At 45.1% G+C, this 22,679-nt stretch overlaps 1 protein-coding gene across 1 annotated transcript in view; it reads right to left on the bottom strand.

The window, feature by feature from the left end:
* Positions 1 to 205: 205 nt before the first annotated feature.
* The window catches only part of SMPD3 (sphingomyelin phosphodiesterase 3), a 259,804-nt gene continuing 237,330 nt past the window's right edge, over positions 206 to 22,679 (bottom strand). Inside the window, exons 5-9 of the mRNA XM_040329110.1 lie at positions 13,785 to 13,940; positions 10,926 to 11,015; positions 8,706 to 8,769; positions 4,287 to 4,449; positions 206 to 1,001 (exon numbers count right to left, since the gene is read on the bottom strand). Of these exons, the coding sequence (XP_040185044.1) occupies positions 900 to 1,001; positions 4,287 to 4,449; positions 8,706 to 8,769; positions 10,926 to 11,015; positions 13,785 to 13,940 (575 nt within the window). The 3' untranslated portion in view covers positions 206 to 899. The remainder of the gene's footprint in view (positions 1,002 to 4,286; positions 4,450 to 8,705; positions 8,770 to 10,925; positions 11,016 to 13,784; positions 13,941 to 22,679) is intronic.

Genomic DNA, 22,679 nt, shown 5'->3' with positions numbered 1-22,679 from the left:
GTCCGCTAGGCCGGGAAACTGTCCGGTCGGCCCTACACACGACCGAACATGTCCACGGAAACTGGTCTGATGGACCAGTTTCAGTGGGCATGTTCGGTCGTGTGTACAAGGCCTAAGGGGTCTGTATCAGTTAGCTGGGTTTTATTTTTATGGCTAACTCCTTTAAACAATAGTTAAGACTTAAAAGTACTTAGGGGACACCAGATTGATAAAAGCAAGGTGATATTTTATTGTGTAATTTCTAATACAATTGAAAAGATAAAATAAACTAAAGAAAATCCTGCAAAGCCATTAAAAAAGTTTTAGCCAATCAAGGAAACGCCCATTTTACCTATTTAGACTGACATTCCTGGGTGGATTCCCTCTCTTTAGGTGTTCCAGGTGATATTGGCTTTTGTAATGCAGAGCCTCATGCAATTATAGCGCATGCTAGTGGAGCTGTTCGTTACTACAACAAGAGCCTAGAAAGTAAAAAGATTAATGGTCCTTCTGTTCCTTTAGATATACAAAAAATATGCAAAAAGAACGAAAAAAAATGGAAAAAGAAACAATGAACAGCATCTCACGGTTACAAACTATATTGTGCTATATAGTGGTATAAAAACATCTTGGTAAGAATGGCACTGAATCCGTTCTAGGTTCCTCACATTCCGGTATACAATAGAGGGCGCAGCTGGCCCACTGCGGGACCTGGTCTGATGCCCAGGAATGGCACCAATGAGGAAACCTCTGAACTCATTCCTCCTGTCTGCTTCCATCACGCAGTCCAAATGGTGGAGGACTCTTTGTGGCTCCAATAGGACGCTGGAGAAATCCCCCTGCACCAGATTCTGGGGCTTTGAATAACCCCTGGGCCACATGTACTTCCCCATTAATACTGGCAGAGTCCATAGTCCTGCTTATGACTCCTCTTCCCCTGTAGAAACGGTCAGTCGCATTGCTACTGGCACGTGGTCTGTAAGTCCAGCTAGTTGTGTGATAAAACTGTACTCTTCAACCTCCTAAGAGAAGAAAAAATATACACATGATTTATAAAAAAAAAAATCGCCAGGTCTTTAAAGTTCATCTTTCTCAAATTTTTCAACTGTTATGCCGCGTACACACGACCGTTTTTTGGGTTGTAAAAAATGACATTTTTTTAAATGTCATTAAAAACGATCAAGTGTGGGCTCCAGAGCATTTTTCACTATGTAAAAAATGGCCATTAAAAATTTCGAACATGCTCTTATTTTTCACGTCGTTTTTAACGTTGTCGTTTTTTTATGTAGAAAAAATGGTCGTGTGTGGGCTTTAACGACGTGAAAAAAACGTGCATGCTCAGAAGCAAGTTATGAGACGGGAGCGCTCGTTCTGGTAAAACTACTGTTCGTAATGGAGTAAGCACATTCATCACGCTGTAACAGACTGAAAAGCGCAAATCATCTTTTACTAACACGAAATCAGCAAAAGCAGCCCAAAGGGTGGCGCCACCTGCATGGACTTTCCCCTTTATAGTGCCGTTGTACGTGTTGTACGTCACCGCGCTTTGCTAGAGCATTTTTTTTCACGATCGTGTGTAGGCAAGGCCATTTTAATGATCGGGTTGAAAAAAAAAACGTTGTTTTTTCTAGACCATTAAAAACGTAATTTTTTACAACCCGAAAAACGGTCGTGTGTATGCGGAATCGAAGTAAAAATATGACAACTTCTTAAAGCTAAACTCCAGGGTTTGCTACATTTTACATACCGTAGTTTGTTTGGGCCAAGCTGGCCCAAACAAACTACATCCCTCACTAACATATGAGGAAACTGTATGTTCTGGGTTCAAGCCGAGACTTCTTGTCTTATAACCGGAACACAATGTAGTCTATCTAAGCGGTGCTCATCCAATCAGAGAACGCAATGCATTCTTTAATGGAATACAAAGCTTCCTGTGATTTTCTGAATCAGAGAGGCAGGCTGATGCTCAGCCAATCAGAGGAAATTTTATATTTATTGTAAGATGGGGGAGCCAAAGCCACTTAGGACTTCATTATGCCTTAATCCATTTCCACTCCTGGACTCTTAGGCCCGGATTCACGTACAGCGGCGATTCTTTGAGCGTGCGTAACGTATCCTATTTACGTTACGCCTCCGCAACTTAGACGGGCAAGTGCAGAATTCTCAAAGCACTTGCTCCGTAAGTTGCGGCGGCGTAGCGTAAATAGTCCGGCATAAGCCCGCCTAATTCAAATGTGGAAGATGTGGGCGTGTGTTATGTAAATGTTATGTGACCCCACGTAAATGACGCTTTTTACGAACGGCGCATGCGCCGTCCGTGGACATATCCCAGTGTGCATTGCTCCAACGTACGCCACAAGGACGTATTGGTTTCGACGTGAACGTAAATTACGTCCAGCCCCATTCACGGACGACTTACGCAAACGTCGTAAAATTTTCAAAATTCGACGCGGGAACGACGTCCATACTTAACATTGGTACGCCGCATGTACGCCTCATATAGCAGGGGTAACTTTACGCCGGGAAAAGCCTAACGTAAACGGCGTATCTGTACTGCGTCGGCCGGGCGTACGTTCGTGAATTCGCGTATCTAGCCAAATATATTTACATATTTCTAGGCGTAATTCAGCGTACACGCCCCTAGCGGCCACCGTAAATATGCAGTTAAGATCCGACGGCGTAAGAGACTTACGCCGGTCGAATCTATGCGTAATTGATTCTAAGAATCAGGCGCATAGATACGACGGCTCAGACTCAGAGATACGACGGCGTATCTGGAGATACGCCGTCGTATCTCCTTTGAGAATCTGGGCCTGTAGTTTTAAAATTTTACTGGTTGCTATAAGTGATCTATACATAATAGGACCCCTGTATGTACAAAACAAGAACTTTAACCTGCTCATATGTGTAATTTTAAGAACAATATTTTCATGTATATTCTGCTCACAAAACACTTGGATCATTGAAATTTGCACATACAATGTTGTGTGTGATGAATTTCAAATTGTCGTGTGTGGGTTTTAACGACGTGAAAAAAAACGTGCATGCTCAGAAGCAAGTTATGAGACGGGAGCGCTCGTTCTGGTAAAACTACCGTTCGTAGTGGAGTAAGCACATTCATCACGCTGTAACAGACTGAAAAGCGCGAATCGTCTTTTACGAACACAAAATCAGCAAAAGCAGCCCAAAGGGTGGAGCCAACCGAATGAAACTTCCCCTTTATAGTGCCGTTGTACGTGCTGTACGTCACCGCGCTTTGCTAGAGCATTTTTTTCCACGATCGTGTGTAGGCAAGGCCGTTTTAATGATCGGGTTGAAAAAAAAATAGTTTTTTCTAGACCCTTAAAAACTTCATTCTTTAGAACCCGAAAAACGGTCGTGTGTACGCGGCATTATAGTGTATATAAATCCTTTTTTTTCTTTGTCAGGTGAGATTTAAAACCCCGACCAGCTTTTAATTGCCATTTATGTCCCGATTTGGGAAATTTGCCTTTTCTGTTTGTCCTGGTGACTGTTATTAGTTTAGAAAATGACAGAAAATACAAATTTTATTTTAGGAGTTGTCACCAGAGCAAAAGTATGTCTTACTTAAAACCAACAACACATATCTATTAAAATACTGAAAGCCAACAATTCTCCTATAAGCACATATAAGCGGGGGTTCACCCAAAAAAACATTTCTAACATTACATTGAGCCGAGTTGTGAGAATGACATTATTGTTGTTTTTTTTTATTTCCTTGCCGTACATACCGTTAATCTATATTTTCACCGCGGCTTCCGGGTATGTAATCTGCGGGACTGGGCGTTCCTAATTGATTGACATGCTTTCCACAGGCGCATACAGTGCGTCACGAGTTGCCGAAAGAAGCCGGACTGCGAGTCGGCTCTATACAGCGCCTGCGCACCGACATTCGGCTTCTTTCGGCAACTCGTGACGCGCTGTATGCGCCGTTGGGAAGCATGTCAATCAATTAGGAACGCCTAGTCCCTCAGATTACATACCCGGAAGCCGCAGTGAAAATATAGAAAAAAAAGGTATGTACGGCAAGGAAATAAAAAAAAACAGCATAATGTCATTCTCACAACTCGGCTTAATGTAATGTTAGAATTTTTTTTTTTGGGTGAACGCCCGCTTTAATGATTTGGTTCCTACAGAGCTAAACACCTCTTTACCATTCAATTACGTCTTGTTATCTATGCACTGTCCATGAAAAACAATTCAAACCGTATTTGGACCAAACAAGCTGTATAAAAACAAATTACTAAATGTATATGGCCATAAGTGATATTAGATCACTCACTAACCATTTTCCACTCCATATTGAGTCCCTCTTCAGAAAATAACATATAATCAATCCTTCGTCCGCTACCCTTCAATGGAACCTTCCTTCCCTTCTGGTTGGGGCAGTGGTTCTTGCTGGTGGGATATACCAGATATTCCTTCCGACCCTCCTCGTTTTCCAGGACCCTGGAAGGCAGACACATTTAGTATGCCCCCCTAGATTGTATAGGCTGCATACAAATAACAGATCATTTATCTGATATGAAGACACACAGTTAAATACTAAAGATGTTATACATTAGCAGTTCTGGTGTCCTGTGATGTTACCTACAGGTGGTAACTTACAACCCTCTCCTCTGTCAGTAAATTCATGCATTTCCCCCCTCATATATTCCATGCTGTAACAATTTCTTCCTATAGCCACCTTCATCTGGAAAAATGGAATGAGCATTGCGGAGGAGACAGCAGATTTATAAAATGTCACCTGAACAAGGCGAGATTATTAAAGTACTACCACCACAGCAATGCCTGGCTACCATGGAGGAGATTAAGGATGTAGTGCAGAACGTCATTCATGCCAGCTTGCATCCGAATTGCACTGGGGGAGGGGGGTGTTAGAACTCGTTGCTATTAATTATAAGAGTTTTAACAGAAAGATGTGAGGTTACCTAGACCGACTTAAACATTCACCTGTGTGGTATATTTATGGAAATACAAAGTTATTTCTCAACGATTACTCATTATTTGTTGTATCTTTTTGTATCTGAAACCGCCATGTATAGCAGTGTATTAGATAACCACAGATAACACTTACCATATATACTCGAGTATAAGCCAACACGAATATAAGCCGAGGCACCCAGGGCCGGACTTACCATTGGGCTTGACTGGGCTAAAGCCCATGGGCCCCGCCCAATAGGGGCCCCCGGGTGGCAACCCCCTTTCTTTTAGGGGTCCGGAGGCCCCCAGGGCCCCGGACGGCAACCCCCTCTTTTTTTATTTATTTTTTATAAATAAAAAAAAATGTATATCTTTTTTATATATATATATACAGAATATATATATATATATATATATATATATATATATATAATATTATTATTATTATTATTAAAGGGCCCAGAGGTCTCCAGGGCCCCCGGATGGCAACCCCCCCCCTTTTTTTTAATAAAAAAATTGACAGCAACCCCCTCTTTTTTTATTTATTTTTTATAAATAAAAAAAAATGTATATCTTTTTTATATATATATATATACAGAATATATATATATATATATATATATATATATATATATATATATAATATTATTATTATTTTTATTATTAAAGGGCTCAGAGGTCCCCAGGGCCCCATGTGGCAACCCCCCCTTTTTTTATTTATTTTTTATAAATGTTTATTTTTTATTTTTGTTTATATTTTTTTATTTTTTATTAAAAGGCCCAGAAGTCCCCAGGGCCCCTGGAAGGCAACCTCCCTTTTTTTTATGTATTTTTTATAAATGTTTATTTATTTTTTTTATATAAGGGCAAAGAGATTTATTTTTTCTTTTTATTAAAGGGCCCAGAGGTCCCCAGGGCCCCGAATGGCTACCCCCCTTTTTTTTATATATATATATATATATATTTTTCTTTCTTCTTTTTTTTTGTAAAGGCCCCCCCCCCGCTTCTCAATTTGCGGCAGCACCCCCTGTTCTCTGCTCCAGGGGGCCCATGCCTTAAGCTGTGTAAGGGGCCCCAAAATTCTTGATGGCGACCTTGCGTATACCTCCCAACACGCACGGATTCTGCGGGACTTTCCTGCACAGACAGCTTCTTCCCGCAGTCCCGCGAAAGGGTTAATTTTCCCGCACTGCAAGAGGAGGCAGCACGGAAGCAGGAGGAACCGGAGCGGTGTGTGGAGGACTGTGGCTGCTGAAGGGAAGAAAGCCGACAGCCGGGCTAATGACAGTCTGTTGCCCCGGCTGTTGGCACAGGTGAGAGGCACCCCCCCGCACAACAACTTTAATGCGCACCCCCCCGCTCAACAACTTTAATCTATAATGCGCCCCCCCCGCTCAACAACTTCAATTCGCCCCCACCGCTCAACAACTTTTATGCGCACGCCCCCGCCCAGCAACTATGATCCCCCCCTTGCTCAACATCTTCGACCCCCCCCCCAATTCTCGGCTCCAGGGGGCCCCTTCAACACTCAAGCCCAGGGGCCCCCACCACCCTAAGTCCTGCCCTGGAGGCACCTAATTTTACCACCAAAAAATGGGAAAACGTATTGACTCGAGTATAAGCCAAGGGTGTCCACCTCCATGCCTCACTGTGTCCATGTGCATGCCTCACTGTGCCCATGCCTGACTGTGCCTATGCCTCACTGTGTCCATGCCTCACTGTGTCCATGCCTCACTGTGTCCATGACTAGACTTACATTTAACATGGGAGAATATAGAAGGGGTGCCTGGTTTGAAAAATTGGTGCTCCCCGGCCGTAATTCTTCCAGACATTAAACTTTGCACTCTTATAGAGGAGAACTGGGGCTACATGTGTGCCAAGTTTCAGATCCAGGAGACCTAAGGCCAGCCAGTACCGGGTCCCCAAGTTTACCGGAGAAATTACCTATGGTCTATGGAAGGGGTTCCGACTTTGAAAAAACGGTGCTCCCGGCCGTAGGTCCCCCCAACAACAAACTTTGCACACTTGTAGAGGAAGAGTGGGGCTATATGTGTGCCAAGTTTGGGGTTCAGGGGACCTACAACGCAAAAAGGTGACTCAAGTATAAGCCGAGGGTGGGCATTTTCAGCACCAAAAAATGTGCTGAAAAACTCGGCTTATATACTGTATATATGACACCACAGACCTCACCCCCTTCACATCAAAGTCCCTCCTATATGTCATTGTCCCCCTTCACAGCATTGTCCTAAGCTCCTCTTCACCTTCAAACCAGTGTCCCAAGCCCCACTTCACATAATATCTGGCCCTCCACCCTGTTGTGAAAATGACAGCAGCTGCTGGGGGGATGAACAGACAGAGAGATCTACAGGGTGGCCAGACAAGGGAGACTAGGCTCCTAAGTGTCACAACCTCTGTGGTCTGGATGGGACCGCGGTTCGCCATTTACTGATGTCTGGTTTATAGGACCCTTTTACATTAAAACTTAACTTGACTCCCAAGAACCTAATCTAAATACTGTGTGTGGGGAAATGGTTCTTGGGAGATGTAGTTCTGGGCGGTATTCCTACGTCAATTAGAACTGACCTAGCCCACCCAGCTGATCCCTCCTCCTTACCAAAAATAATAAAAGCTGTTTCTTAGTACAAGAACAAGGTAAAGGAAACAATAAGTGCTTAGACTCCATGTAGAGGGGAATAGGGAGGTTTGGGGTGAAATTTGGAAAGGATTTAATTGGGAGACGGCTAAAGGATTGGTGCATCCGAAGGCATGTTTAGGACTACGAGAGCTCCCGATAGCTACCGTCGTATTTTCCCGGCGTATAAGACGACCTTTTGGATGCAAAAAATGCATCCAAAGTCGGGGGTCGTCTTATACGCCAGATCTGTCTCCGTCAGGCTGCGGACATCCATGTTTCAGGCTGCGGGCATCCATGATTCAAAAGCCGCGCCTCCTCCTCAGACTGTTCCGTGATAGGCGGAACACTCATTTTCCCAGCAGGGCCTCTGTTCAGTGTTCCGCCTATCACGGATGCCTTCTCATCCTCGGACGAGAGGACGTCCGTGATAGGCGGAACACTGAACAGAGGCCCCGCTGGGAAAATTAGTGTTCCGCCTATCACGGAACAGTCTGAGGAGGAGGCGCGGCTTTTGAATCATGGATGCCCGCAGCCTGAAACATGGATGTCCGCAGAAAAAAAATGAGGTAGGGAGATCGTCTTGGCGGCACAGTAGAGGCATGTGATGGACAGTGGAGGCATGGAATGGCACAGTGGGGGCATGGAATGGCACAGTGGGGGCATGGGATGGCACAGTGGGGGCATGGAATGGCACAGTGGGGGCATGGAATGGCACGGCACAGTGGGGCATGGAATGGCACGGCACAGTGGGGCATGTAATGGCACGGCGCAGTGGGGCATGTAATAGCACGGCACAGTGGGGCATGTAATGGAATGGCACAGTGGGACATGTAATGGAATGGCACAGTGGGGCATGTAATGGAATGGCACAGTGGGGCATGTAATGGAATGGCACAGTGAGATTTGAAAAATGCCTGTTCCTGTCAGCGGTTGTTCTGGCTACCCCTCAGCCTTCCAGACAGACTAGTAAGAAGGGGGTAGTCTTATACGGCGAGTATATCCCAAAACCAACATTTTTCCTGGAAAAATAGGGGGTCGTCTTGTACGCCGACAAATACGGTACTTAATTTTAATACACACACTCACCAACACACTTATCTATACAAACATGACTTTGCCTCTTTACAATTATATGAAAGTCACTCACTTCTGCAGGTTGTCCGGGGTGCACACCTCCTCATCATACAGGCCCTCTGGGTCCAGAAGCGTTCCTGAAAAGCATATACAAACATTAAAGCAATTGAATGTAATCTGAAGCTATTGTGTTTGTCTGGTGCTCACAGGCGGCTTGCTGTAACCTGCTCTATAATCATGGCATACTTAATGGCACTTCAAATTTCCAGACAGCCAAGCTTAAAAAGTGGCCAAACAGAAATCCCCCTGCCATTCAGACATGGAAGGAATACCAAGATTGTGCTTTTGGAGACACATTTAGTCCAATAGATACAGTGTACTTGAGTTTTTAAGGGTAAAGGATATGTACAATCTTTTCATTGTTTTATTAGATATACAGTGGAACCTCGGATTACGAGCATAATCCGTTCCAGGAGAATGCTCGTAATTCAAAGAACTCGCATATCAAATCGAGTTTCCCCATTGAAGTCAATGGAAACGAAAATAATTTGTTCCGCATTGACTTCAACGGGATGCAATACCGCATGCGGCCAGAGGTAGGGGGGCGCCGAAGAGCCTCGGAAACGCACGAAAAGGCCTGAGGACACGTCGGCTGACCTCGGCAAACGTCGGAAAGGCTCAGAAACTGGGTATTTCCGTGTCTTTCCAAGCATTGCCGAACGGAATTTTAGTATTAGTCCCATTTTAGACTTTTAACTAAAACGTCATTTTAGTTTTAGACGTATTTTAGTCATCTCAATTGTTTTAGTTTTAGTCCTATTTTAGTAGAATAAAATAGTATTAATTTAGTCAACTGAAATGTTTTAGTCATTTTAGTCTACAAAATAAACACCGTGACAGATGTAATCTTCCTTATTTCATAAAAATCGGGTAAAACAGGCAAATGAGATCACATTATACTCCATTTTCATGAAATAATGAAGATTACAGCTGACATTGGGGTGCCGTCATCCATCTTTTAAGTAATGAGCTGGACTTGCACCCAGGCCCGGATTTCCCACAAGACCACCTAGGCCGGGCCTCGGGACGGCAGCGGCATGGAGTCCCCCGACGGCTAGTTAAGGGCAGTAAGTTGCTTTCTGGAATCCGCTCGCTCGATAACAAGCGATTGCGGTGATGATGCCGCAATCACTTGTAAAATGTGTGCTGCCGTCCTCCCCTCCCCCCCACATACCTTTCTCTACTGGCTCTGTCTTCGGGACTCCGTCCTCCCCCAGGCCACCGAGTCTGTCTCCTGTGACTAGGGTTGCCACCTCATCCCTTTAAAACAGAACACATATGAATTACACAGGTTCTCAGGCTAATTTAATGCAGGTAAGGCACCAAATGAGTCTAATTACCACCTTAATTAGCCTCAGAACCTGTGTAATTCATATGTGTTCTGTTTTAAAGGGATGAGGTAGCAACCCTACCTGTGACTGTCCTTGCCGCTGATGTACACAGTGAGAGGGGTGAGCTGTGTTCTTCCCATCTCAGCTGTGACACGAGTTCTAGCACAGTTCTAGGACTCCTGTTTTGGGGGTGACAGGGTCAATAAAGAGAACCTGTCACCTCCAATTGCTATGACATGGAATTGTTTTCTCCTGTGTGATAGCAATAAAGTTAAGTGAAAAAAAATGATAAAAAAAAGAAATAATAATTAAATTATTAAAATAACAAAGTTATTAAAAAGTAAAGAATAATAAAAATAATATTAAACATAAGAAGAAAATTATACAAAAAAAAAGTAACAAGCTACAAAATAAAAAAAAGTGATAAAAAGTAAAAAAAAAAAGAAACAAAAAATATTTCAATTAACCGAGCTGCCCCTGCCTTTCTCTGTTGATTTGGGGGGGGGGGGGATTCAGTTGGCGGGGAGGGGGTGCATTGAAGAACCTGGCCTTGGGGCGGCAGGGAGAGCAAATCCGGCCCTGCTTGCACCCTGCATTTGCGGACAAACCTGGAGCAGAAATACTTATTAGTATATTACTGAGTCACAGACTTGCCAAAGTGTAGTCACATATATACATGTGGGCTGATGTGTTCTATCTACCAAAGCTGTTTTTTTTTTCTTATTTTTTTTTAATGAACTAAAGCCCTACTTTTACATTGCCTGTTAAATAATAAAATCAATCGTACCGTTCTAGACAATGATCACCGAAATTCCCAGTTTGATGGTCACTTGCAATTTGTAGATTTGCCTGCAGGTGGCACTGGTAGAAAACAATAATGTCTTCCTTGTAATATGTCTCACCTATTGCCCATGGCTTCTCTTCTCCAGGACTGAGTCTGCACGGGTCCTTAAAATGTGTAAACAGGCTGTGCTGCTGCTCCAGTTTATCTTCTGCACCAGAAAACAAGGAATATATCCTGGTTATAGTTATGAGCACAGTGTTAGTTGTAAATGATCCCTAGCAAATGAGATCTGGACACGGCTCGTCATGTGCACACATATCACCCAATCAAAACAAAGACATTTATTAGCGTGACACTTAAATTATTAAAAATATGTTAACAGCTTACCAGGAAGATAACCATAATGTAGGTGCATTGAATCATAGCTCCCAACTGTCCCTGATTTCGAGGGACTGTCCCTGATTTGGAGCAATGTCCCTCATTGTCCCTCATTGCCCCTCATTTTGGTCTGATCTATATAGTTGTATATAAAATGCACTTTTTATCTTTCAAAAAGTGTTTCTCAGAGCTAAACCCAGGGCTGTCTTAATGAGAGGGCACACCTGGGCACTGCCCAGGGGCCCCATCTGCATGGGGGGGCCCTGCACTTTCCCCAAAGCAGCAGGTCCTTGAGCACACGCTGTCCCGAAATTGGGGGCCCCATGATGGCACTGAGAGTGATAGATACACAGGGGAGGCAGTCTGCATCCTACCTACTTGATGTCGATTTACCTGCACTGTCATCATTGTAGGGGCCCCAGAGCATTACTTTGCCCAGGGGCCCATGATGCTAGTTAGATGGCCCTGGCTAAACCTTTCATGCAAATTCAAAATTGCTGCATTTGTATATTTTAAAAGCCAATATAAAGGAATAGTAGTGATAAGAAAAAGCCCTTGTGGATTTAATGAACCTTTTTTTGGTTAATTCTCCTTTAAGGGTGTGTGGCAGGGGGCGTGGCACGGGGTGTGTCCTATGCCTACATACGTTTGCTAGTAGGTGTCCCTCATGTCCATCTCAAAATGTTGGTAGGTATGCTGAATTCCCCATATGATACAAGTTTTATTAACCACGAGAGGTAGTGGCTAGGACATAATGGTATAACAGGGTAATATTAAAAGAATACAAAGGTCTTACTTTACCATTTTGCCCAGCCTGGCCACTGGACACTTGTAGGTAAATGGCTACATCAACTGACCTGATTGTTGTTGGGGTCCAGAGGTTGCTGAGAGGAGTCACAGGTCTCGCTGCAGCTCATATAATAAGTAAAATCTCCTTTTGCCACTTGTTGTGGCCGACCACAAAAACACTTACCTGAGTCTTGTATCGATCCAGCGCTGTGCCCATTTTCAGTTCTTCTTTCTTGTCTTACTCTTTTCACAGGAGGATCGAGCAGCCTTTGGCTCCTGCTCAGTGGCGGTTCGTCCATAGAGGGCGCTGGAGCGCCGCCCCCTCTGGCTCTCACCGCCACTGAGTCTAAAAACATAGATTCATGCATTGCACGAATCTATGTTATTATCGCCGCTGCCGCTGTTCTATTCAGATGGTCGGCGCTCATGTCCGGCTATCTGAATAACGGCAGCTGGTTGGCTGTACGGACGTGCCTATCAGAGCCAACGGCTCTGATAGGCTTTTCCGAGTACAGCCCTCGAGTCCCGGAAGCTTATACAAGGAACGCACTAGGGATGCGCTCCTTGTATAAGACTGACAGGCGTCTCAGCCAATCAGGTTGGCCTATTCAGGCTACCGGTAACCTGATTGGCTGAGATGCATGTCAGTCATCAAGGGCGGTAGAAGACATCGAGGGACGTGGATGGCTGACTCCAGTAAAGGTAAGTGCCGGGCGGGGGCACTTTACAGGGCACAGCGGCGACATCAATGGGCACAGTGGCGACAATAGGCACAGTGGGGACAATGGGAACAGTGGGGACAATTAAAGGGCACAGCGGTGACAATTAAAGGGCACAGTGGTGACAATTAAAGGGCACAGTGGTGACAATTGATGGCACAGTGGCTGTGTTTGATGGCATGGCACAGTGGCTGCGTTTGATGGCATGGCACAGTGGTGACAATTGATGGCACAGTGGCTGCGTTTGATGGCATGGCACAGTGGCTGCGTTTAATGGCATGACACAGTGGTGCGAATTGATGGCACAGTGGCTGCGTTTGATGGCATGGCACAGTGGTGACAACTGATGGCACAGTGACTGCGTTTGATGGCATGGCACAGTGGTGACAATTAATGGCACAGTGGCTGCATTTGATGGCATGGCACAGTGGTGACAATTGATGGCACAGTGGCTGCATTTGATGGGCACCGTGAGGCTGCAATTTTTTTTTTTCGTTCGCCCCCCCCCAAAAATTTTGAGCACCAGTCGCCACTGCTCCTGCTGTTGTCAAACAAATCCAATGAGGAGGGAGTGGGGTGGAGCTGGGCTATGTGTGTCTATGGACACACAAATAACCAGGGGCCCCCCGGGCAATAGAAGATTATGGGGCCCCTGGGATTATAGATGGCCACCACACCAGGAGGCAGTGCAGCTAAAATCTCGGGATTTTCACATCAAAAGCATGTCGGTTTAGGACATATCAGGGACAGATGGCATGGGGCCCTCGGGCAGTGCCTGAGTGACTCAATGGTCAGTCTGCCCCTGCACATAGCCCAGCTCGGGAGCGAACACGCATTTCTGCCCCCATAGCAAGTGGCTTTCTATGGGGGCAGACACAGAAGAAGAGGAGCCAGAAACTCCAATGGGGGACCCCAGAAAAGGAGGTTCAGGGCTGCTCTGTGCAATACTACCCTCATGTTTATTTTGCTGAGAATGGCTGAGAAACCCTTAAGCACCCATTACATAAACAGAAGCAGAATGCAGCAACCAATGACATGATCATTTACTGGCAAACAGAATATACTAAGGGCCGTTCTTTGAGTTTTCATACCTGATGAGCAATTGTCAAAGTTGAGGTCCCCACAAATAACATCAAAGGCCACCAGCTCCTCCGGATTTGCAGCACTGGAGGAGGAGGTAGATTTACGGAATTCAGATGCCCACTCCTGGAGAAAGTCTAGCTGCTCACATCGGATTGTTGCATCCCCTAAAAAATAAATAAATAAATAAAAAACAGCAACGTAAAGGATCCACGGCATATGTAGTGAACAGTAAAACATTATCACTCCCAGGAGAACAGGTTCACAGCTTTCAATCTAGCAATACAACAAGTTCAGTGGTTCACATCAATCAAAGAAAATCTTCTTAACCACTTAAGACCCGGACCAAAATGCAGCTAAAGGACCTTGCCCCTTTTTGCGATTCGGCACTGCGTCGCTTTAACTGACAATTGCGCGGCCGTGCGACGTGGCTCCCAAACAAAATTGGCGTCCTTTTTTTCCCACAAATAGAGCTTTCTTTTGGTGGTATTTGATCACCTCTGCGGTTTTTATTTTTTGCGCTATAAACAAAAATAGAGCGACAACTTTGAAAAAAATTCAATATTTTTTACTTTTTGCTATAATATCCCCCAAAAATATATATATAAAAAAATATTTATTTTCCTCAGTTTAGGCCGATACGTTTTATTCTACCTATTTTTGGTAAAAAAAAAATCGCAATAAGCGTTTATCGGTTGGTTTGCGCAAAATTTATAGCGTTTACAAAATAGGGGATAGTTTTATTGCATTTTTATTAATTTTTTTTTTTTTACTACTAATGGCGGCGATCAGCGATTTTTTTCGTGACTGCGACATTATGGCGGACACTTCGGACAATTTTGACACATTTTTGGGACCATTGTCATTTTCACAGCAAAAAAATGCATTTAAAATGCATTGTTTATTGTGAAAATGACAATTGCAATTTGGGAGTTAACCACAGGGGGCGCTGATGGGGTTATGTGTGACCTGAAGTGTGTTTACAACTGTAGGGGGGTGTGGCTGTAGGTGTGAAATCATCGATTGTGTCCCCCTATAAAAGGGATCACACGATCGATGACGGAGCCACAGTGAAGAACGGGGACCAATCGGGGGACTCCAGCGGCGATCGGGTCCGCGGTCCCGGTGCCCGAGACCCACGGCTGGACAATAGCACAGTGCATGTGCATAGCCGTGCCATTCTGCCGACGTATATGTGCAGGAGGCGGTCCTTAAGTGGTTAAACCCTTACAAAAACCCAGTGAATTGACTGACCTCAGGTTTTATACCTGTTTATCTGCAGTCTTCTTTCCTTTACATCTGTTCAAAGAACAGCTTGTCTGAGCTGTCAGAAGAAAGGGGGCGGAGAGCTGAAGTTACAGACTGCAAAGCTCAGTGAGGAGAGCTCTGAGAGCTGATTGGAGGAAAGTGCACACTATAGAGGGATGTGCTTTGTTCATAATTAATGACTGAGGTTTACAACCAACTTAATGTGAGTGGTCTAGACTGATCTAAATCAAAAGCTGATTGGTTGCTGTGGGATACTGCACACCCTTGGTCTTTATGTGAAAGAAGTTTGTTTGAAATCTTTGAAAATGTATTAAAAATAAAAAATATCACATGTGCATAAGTATCACAGCCTTTGTTGAAGCACCTTTAGCACCAATTACAGGCTCAAGTATTTTTGGAGTATGATGCTACAAGCTTGGCACATCTATTTTTGGACAGTTTCTTCCATTCTACTTTGCAGGCCCTTTTAAGCTTCATCAGGTTGCATGGGGAGCGTTGGTGCACAGCCATTTTCAGATCTCTCACAGAGATGTTCAATCGGGTTCAAGTCTGGGCTGGGCTGGGCTACTCCATTACATTCACAGAGTTGTCCTGTAGCCACTCCTTTGTTATCTTGGCTGTGCTTAGGGTTGTTGTCCTGTTGGAAGAAGAACTTTAGCCCCAGTCTGAGATCCAGAGAGCTCTGGAGAGGGTTTTCATCAAGGATGTCTCTGTACATTGCTGCATTCATCTTTCCCTCGATCCTGACTAGTCTCCCAGTTCCTGCCGCTGAAAAACACCCCCACAGCATGATTCTGCCACCACCATGCTTCACTGTAGGGATGGTATTGGCCAATCGATGAGCGGTGCCTGGTTTCCTCCAGACATGACGCTTGCCATTTAGGCAAAATAGTTCAATATTTGGTTCATCAGACCAGAGAATTTTGTTTCTCATGGTATGAGAGTCCTTCAGGTGCCTTTTGGCAAACCCCAGGCAGGCTGTCATGTGCCTTTTACTGAAGAGTGGCATCCGTCTGGCCACTTTACCGTACTGGCCTGATTGATGGAGTGCTGCGGAGATGGTTGTTCTTCTGGAAGGTTCTCCTCTCTCCACAGAGAAAACCTGGAGCTCTGTCAGAGTGACCATCGGGTTCTTGGTCACCTCCCTGACTAAGGCCCTTCTCCCTGATCGCTCGGTTTGGCTGGGTGGCCCACTCTAGGATGAGTCCTGGTGGTTCCAAACTTCTTCCATTTACAGATGATGGAGGCCACTGTGCTCATTGGGACAATCAAAACTGTAGACATTTGTCTGTACCCTTCCTCGGATCTGTGCCTCGATACAATCCTGACTCAGAGGTCTACACACAATTCCTTGTATTTCATGGCTGGGTTTGTGCTCTGACATGCACTGTTTACCCTGGGACCTTATATAGACAGGTGTGTGCCTTTCCAAATCATGTCCAATCAACTGAATTTACCACAGGTGGACTCCAATCAAGTTGTAGAAACATCTCAAGGATGATCAGTGGAAACAGGATGCACCTGAGCTCAATGTGAGTGTCATGGCAAAGTCTGTAAATACTTATGTACATGGGATTTTTCCCATAATAACTTACAGCAGTGTTTTTCCTATTGGGATAAAGGTTTACATTAGTGAATAAATGCTCACCATTGTAAGCACCCCTATCGGTGTTAAAGGATTTGTAAACCCTCACCGTTTTTCACCTTAATGCATTCTATGCATTAAGGGGAAAAACCTTTTCATCTGCAGCACTCCCCCAGAGCCCCCCTTTTACTTACCTGAGCCCAATCGTTACAGCGACTTGCAAGAGCAAATCAGTAGCTCCTCATTGGATAGATTAATAGCAGCAGGAGCCATTGTCTCCCGCTGCTGTAAATCAAATCCAGTGACATGAGAGCAGAGGAGCAGGGCTGTGTCAATGGATGCAGCAGCAGGACTTGGGAGCGTGCCTGCACAGGTGCCCCCATGGAAAGCGGCTCTCCATGGATCGTCCTGGATTGCTCCCCGCGGGTTTCCGACTGCAGCATGTAGCGGGGGGGGGGTCACGATCGGACCCCCGACCCCTGGAAAGGTGGGGACATACATGTACGCCCATATGCCTGTACGTGCCATTCTGTGGACGTACATATACGTGCGGCAGGCGTTAACCGGTTAAATGGTCCTCCTCTGCCACGTACTCACATTCCTAAGACCCTGGTAAGAAAGTAGCCTGTCTATGTACTGCTTATAATTGTAATATTAATGTGATTCCTTCATAAGCATGTTTATCACAAACACCTCAAATGCACCGAAAAAAATGAATAGTTATTTGGAAAGATGCTGGGTGTATCTTTGTGTGTCTGTTACCTACTGCAGTAGTTCTTACTAATTTGGAACCACTGATCAATAATAGGATAGGAGCTGCCTATTAGTAAAATTTCCAAGATTATTTGGCGAGCCTGGAGCCGGGAGGGACCCTGAGAATGTCTGGGATAATCTGGGAATTTCTGATACTTAACCGGCAAGGTAAGCCCCTTGTTTTGCTTACATTTGAGTTATCAGGCATACTTGATCCGGTAAGGCATTATTAAAACAAAGGGTACCCATTTTACCCCATGTCCGCTGGAAGCCTGTCCATCGGACATGTTCGGTCGTCTGTACAGACTCACCGGACATGTCCGCTCGGCCGAAAGCCCTCGCATTCGTCGAAGTGATTCGACGCATGCGTGGAAGCATTGACCTTCCAGGGCCGCGCACGTCGCCGCGACGACGGTGCGGCCACGTCACCACGTATCGTGTCCGCGCGGATTTCTGTTTGATGGTGTGTACAACCATCAGACAGAAATCTCCGAGCGGACATGTCCGATGAAAACGGTTCGGCGGACCGTTTTCATCGGACAGTCCGTCCGTGTGTACGAGGCCTAACAGGTGTACTGCCTGTACCTCCCTGATGGCGGCCCTGGTTATTGACCTCCGGGCCCCTTACAGGTGTACTGCCTGTACCTCCCTGATGGCGGCCCTGGTTATTGACCTCCGGGCCCCTTACAGGTGTACTGCCTATACCCCCCTGATGGCGGCCCTGGTTATTGACCTCCGGGCCCCTTACAGGTGTACTGCCTGTACCTCCCTGATGGCGGCCCTGGTTATTGACCTCCGGGCCCCTTACAGGTGTACTGCCTATACCCCCCTGATGGCGGCCCTGGTTATTGACCTCCGGGCCCCTTACATGTGTACTGCCTATACCCCCCTGATGGTGGCCCTGGTTATTGACCTCCGGGCCCCTTACAGGTGTACTGCCTGTACCTCCCTGATGGCGGCCCTGGTTATTGACCTCCGGGCCCCTTACAGGTGTACTGCCTATACCCCCCCGATGGCGGCCCTGGTTATTGACCTCCGGGCCCCTTACAGGTGTACTGCCTATACCCCCCTGATGGCGGCCCTGGTTATTGACCTCCGGGCCCCTTACAGGTGTACTGCCTATACCCCCCTGATGGCGGCCCTGGTTATTGACCTCCGGGCCCCTTACAGGTGTACTGCCTATACCCCCCTGACTTTTTCGGAAATTCTGATGGTGTGTACTAGGCATTAGTGATTGATGAGTTAGTAGGCCATATAAACTGTGACTCTGCATAATAACCTGATATTCAGTCCCAGGTTTGATCTGACCAGACCACACACATACAAACCATTCTCCATGAACATCACTCTTGCGGCTCACTGGTCATATTTCACATGGAAAACTCAAACAAAGTCACAGCACAAGGCCGCTAACGTAAATACACATGGAAATCATCTATCACACATTAACCAAACACCGCTGCTGGCTTTGGAGGGCGGTGTAGCTGCAGATCACCAGATCCTGAGGTGAGATTTATGAGAAAACCTCTCTTCTCCTCACATCCAGTAAAAAGCAAAATACCTTTCAAATAAACATTAGCAGGAAAGTCTTGTTCAGTCTCAACAGCTGTAAAACTCTGCAGCAGCATCCCCGTGTCTGTATCCTGTATATCTACAGTGAGGGAAAACATTCTTTGATCCCCTGCTGATTTTGTACGTTTGTCCACTGACAAAGAAATGATCAGTCTATAATTGTAATGGCAGGTTTATTTTACCAGTGAAAGACAGAATAACAACTACCATTGGGAGGAATTATTCCCCATCGTTGGTGTCATTGGGAGGAATTGTGCCCCATCGTTGGTGTCATTGGGAGGAATTGTGCCCCATCGTTGGTGGTATTGGGAGGAATTGTGCCCCATCGTTGGTGTCATTGGGGGGAATTGTGCCCCAATCGTTGGTGGTATTGGGAGGAATTGTGCTCCATCATTGGTGGTATTAAGAGGAATTGTGCCCCATCGTTGGTGGTATTGAGAGGAATTGTGCCCCATCGTTGGTGGTATTGAGAGGAAGTGTGCTCCATCGTTGGTGTGATTTAAAGGAATTGTGCCCCATCGTTTGGTTTCATTGGGAGGAATTGTGCCCCATCATTGGTGGTATTAAGAGGAATTGTGCCCCATCGTTGGTGTCATTGGGAGGAATTGTGCCCCATCGTTGGTGTCATTGGGGGGAATTGTGCCCCAATCGTTGGTGGTATTGAGAGGAATTGTGCTCCATCGTTGGTGTGATTTAAAGGAATTGTGCCCCATCGTTTGGTTTCATTGGGAGGAATTGTGCCCCATCATTGGTGGTATTAAGAGGAATTGTGCCCCATCGTTTGGTTTCATTGGGAGGAATTGTGCCCCATCATTGGTGGTATTAAGAGGAATTGTGCCCCATCGTTGGTGTCATTGGGAGGAATTGTGCGCCATCGTTGGTGGTATTGAGAGGAATTGCACCTCATTGTTGGTGTCATTAGGAGGAATTGTACCCCTTCATCGGTGTAGTGCCAATAGGGGGAATTATACATTATACCTCATTGTTGGTATCAGTGGATGAAATGGTGCCCCAAGGGCTGGTTAAAAGCAAGCAAAGGATCATAGTTTGAAAACCAATGATATACAGTATAGGACCAAGTACCACTTCAGAGCAGTTTTACTCTTCAGAGAGCATGTACTGTCTGAGTTTTATAAGGGTCAGGTTCAAAACGCACTGCAATTATAATTGCAGTGGGTGTCAATAATACGTTATTGATGCTCCAAACACAGGTGGCAAATGCACTGCTTTTGCCCACACCGGATCGCAGGGTACACAAGTACCACGTCATGCAGTTGCAGTGAGTTTCCAAAAGTAGTGCATGCAAAAACGTGAACATTTTACACAACTCAAAGTATCATCAATTGTTATGTAACTGAAATGATACTTTTGGTTATTGCTTTTCCCTTTCTATTCTATAACAATTTGCAATGTTTCGCAGTTGCTATAGAAACTGTTGATGGCAGTTTGTCTTAATCTGAATGGCCATTTTCACACAGCTGACTAAAGGTGGTTGGATTTACCTGAGAATTCCATGTGTATAACATTAAAGTGGTTTTAAAGTTAATTTTTCTTTCCTAAATAGCTTCCTTTACCTTAGTGCAGTCCTCCTTCACTTACCTCATCCTTCCATTTTGCTTTTAAATGTCCTTATTTCTTCTGAGAAATCCTCACTTCCTGTTCTTCTGTCTGTAACTCCACACAGTAATGCGAGGCTTTCTCCCTGGTGTGGAGTGTCATGCTCGCCCCCTTCCTTGGACTACGGAGAGTCAGTACGCTCTCTACATTGCAGATAGAGAAAGGAGCTGTGTGTTAGGTGGCGTCCTGACTCTCTTGTAGTCCAAGGGAGGGGGCGAGCACGACACTCCACACCAGGGAGAAAGCCTTGCATTACTGTGTGGAGTTACAGACAGAAGAACAGGAAGTGAGGATTTCTCAGAAGAAATAAGGACATTTAAAAGCAAAATGGAAGGATGAGGTAAGTGAAGGAGGACTGCACTAAGGTAAAGGAAGCGATTTAGGAAAAAGAAATTGCACCTTTACAACCCCTTTAAGCAGTAAACCAACAAAAGACATTTAATGCAATGTGGTGCCTGGAGTCAGGAGGGGGAGATCAGGCATTGCTGACCAATGGAGGCCATGAGGGTATGTTGGGGAAGTAAATAAAGTTGTTAGCATAAAAAGATAAAATTAATAGCGTTTGCAGATAATGTGCCTCTTTTTCTCTCCTAATCCCACACCACACACCCAAACTTATTAACTACTTAAGACCCGGACCTTTAGGCAGCTAAAGGACCAGGCCAGTTTTTGCGATTCGGCACTGCGTCGATTTAACTGACAATTGCGCGGTCGTGCGACGTGGCTCCCAAACAAAATTGGAGTCCTTTTTTTCCCACAAATAAAGCTTTCTTTTGGTGGTATTTGATCACCTCTGCGGTTTTTATTTTTTGCGCTATAAACAAAAATAGAGCGACGATTTTGAAAAAAATGCAATATTTTTTACTTTTTGCTATAATAAATATCCCCCAAAAATATATAACATTTATTTTTTTTCCTCAGTTTAGGCCAATACATATTCTTCTACCTATTTTTGGTAAAAAAAATCGCAATAAGCGTTTATCGGTTGGTTTGCGCAAAATTTATAGCATTTACAAAATAGGGGATAGTTTTATTGCACTTTTATTATTTTGATTTTTTTACTACTAATGGCAGCGATCAGCGATTTTTTTCGTGACTGCGACATTATGGCGAACACTTCGGACAATTTTGACACATTTTTGGGACCATTGTCATTTTCACAGCAAACAATGCATTAAAAATGCATTGTTTACTGTGAAAATTACAATTGTAGTTTGATAGTTAACCACAGGGGGCGCTGAAGGGGTTATGTGTGACCTCATGTCTGTTTCTAACAGTAGGGGGGTGTGGCTGTAGGTGTGACGTCATCGATTGTGTTTCCCTATAAAAGGGAACACACGATCGATCACGGCGCCACAGTGAAGAACGGGGAAGCTGTGTTTACACACAGCTCTCCCCGTTCTTCAGCTCCGGGGACCGATCGCGGGACTCCAGCGGCGATCGGGTCTGCGGGTCCCACGGTCACGGAGCTTCGGACCGGGTCGCGGGCACGCGCCCTCGACCCACGGCTGGGCACTTAAAGAGGACGTACCTGTACGTGGATGTGCCCAGCCGTGCCATTCTGCCGACGTAAATGTGCAGGAGGCGGTCCTTAAGTGGTTAAAGGAACTTGAATTTATTAGACATCTCTCCAACATCAAAAATTACCTACAAATAAATAAAATTCATGAACATATTCTTCTCGTGCCTGTCAGTGTAATTTTCTATTTACCTGGAAGAACGATGCAATAATAAACCTGAAGATACACCTGCCAACCAACATTTCGGAATTCTACTCTTATGCCGCGTACACACAGTCAGAATTTCCGACAACAAATGGAAATTCCAGCGGTGTGTAGGCTCCATCAATCATTTGCTGTCGGAATTTCCAACAACAAAAATTTGAGAGCTGGTTCTCAAATTTTCCGACAACAAAACTTGTTGTCGGAAATTCCAACTGTGCGTACACAATTCCGACGCACAAAATTCCACGCATGCTCGGAATCAAGCAAAAGAACCGCACTGGCTATTGAACTTCATTTTTCTTGGCTCGCCATACGTGTTGTACATCACCGCGTTCTTGACATTCGCAATTTCCGACAACATTTGTGTGACCGTGTGTATGCAAGAC

This window comes from Rana temporaria, chromosome 11 (assembly GCF_905171775.1).
Source record: "Rana temporaria chromosome 11, aRanTem1.1, whole genome shotgun sequence".
NCBI lineage: Eukaryota > Metazoa > Chordata > Amphibia > Anura > Ranidae > Rana > Rana temporaria.
This window is presented reverse-complemented; position numbering and strand designations above follow the sequence as displayed.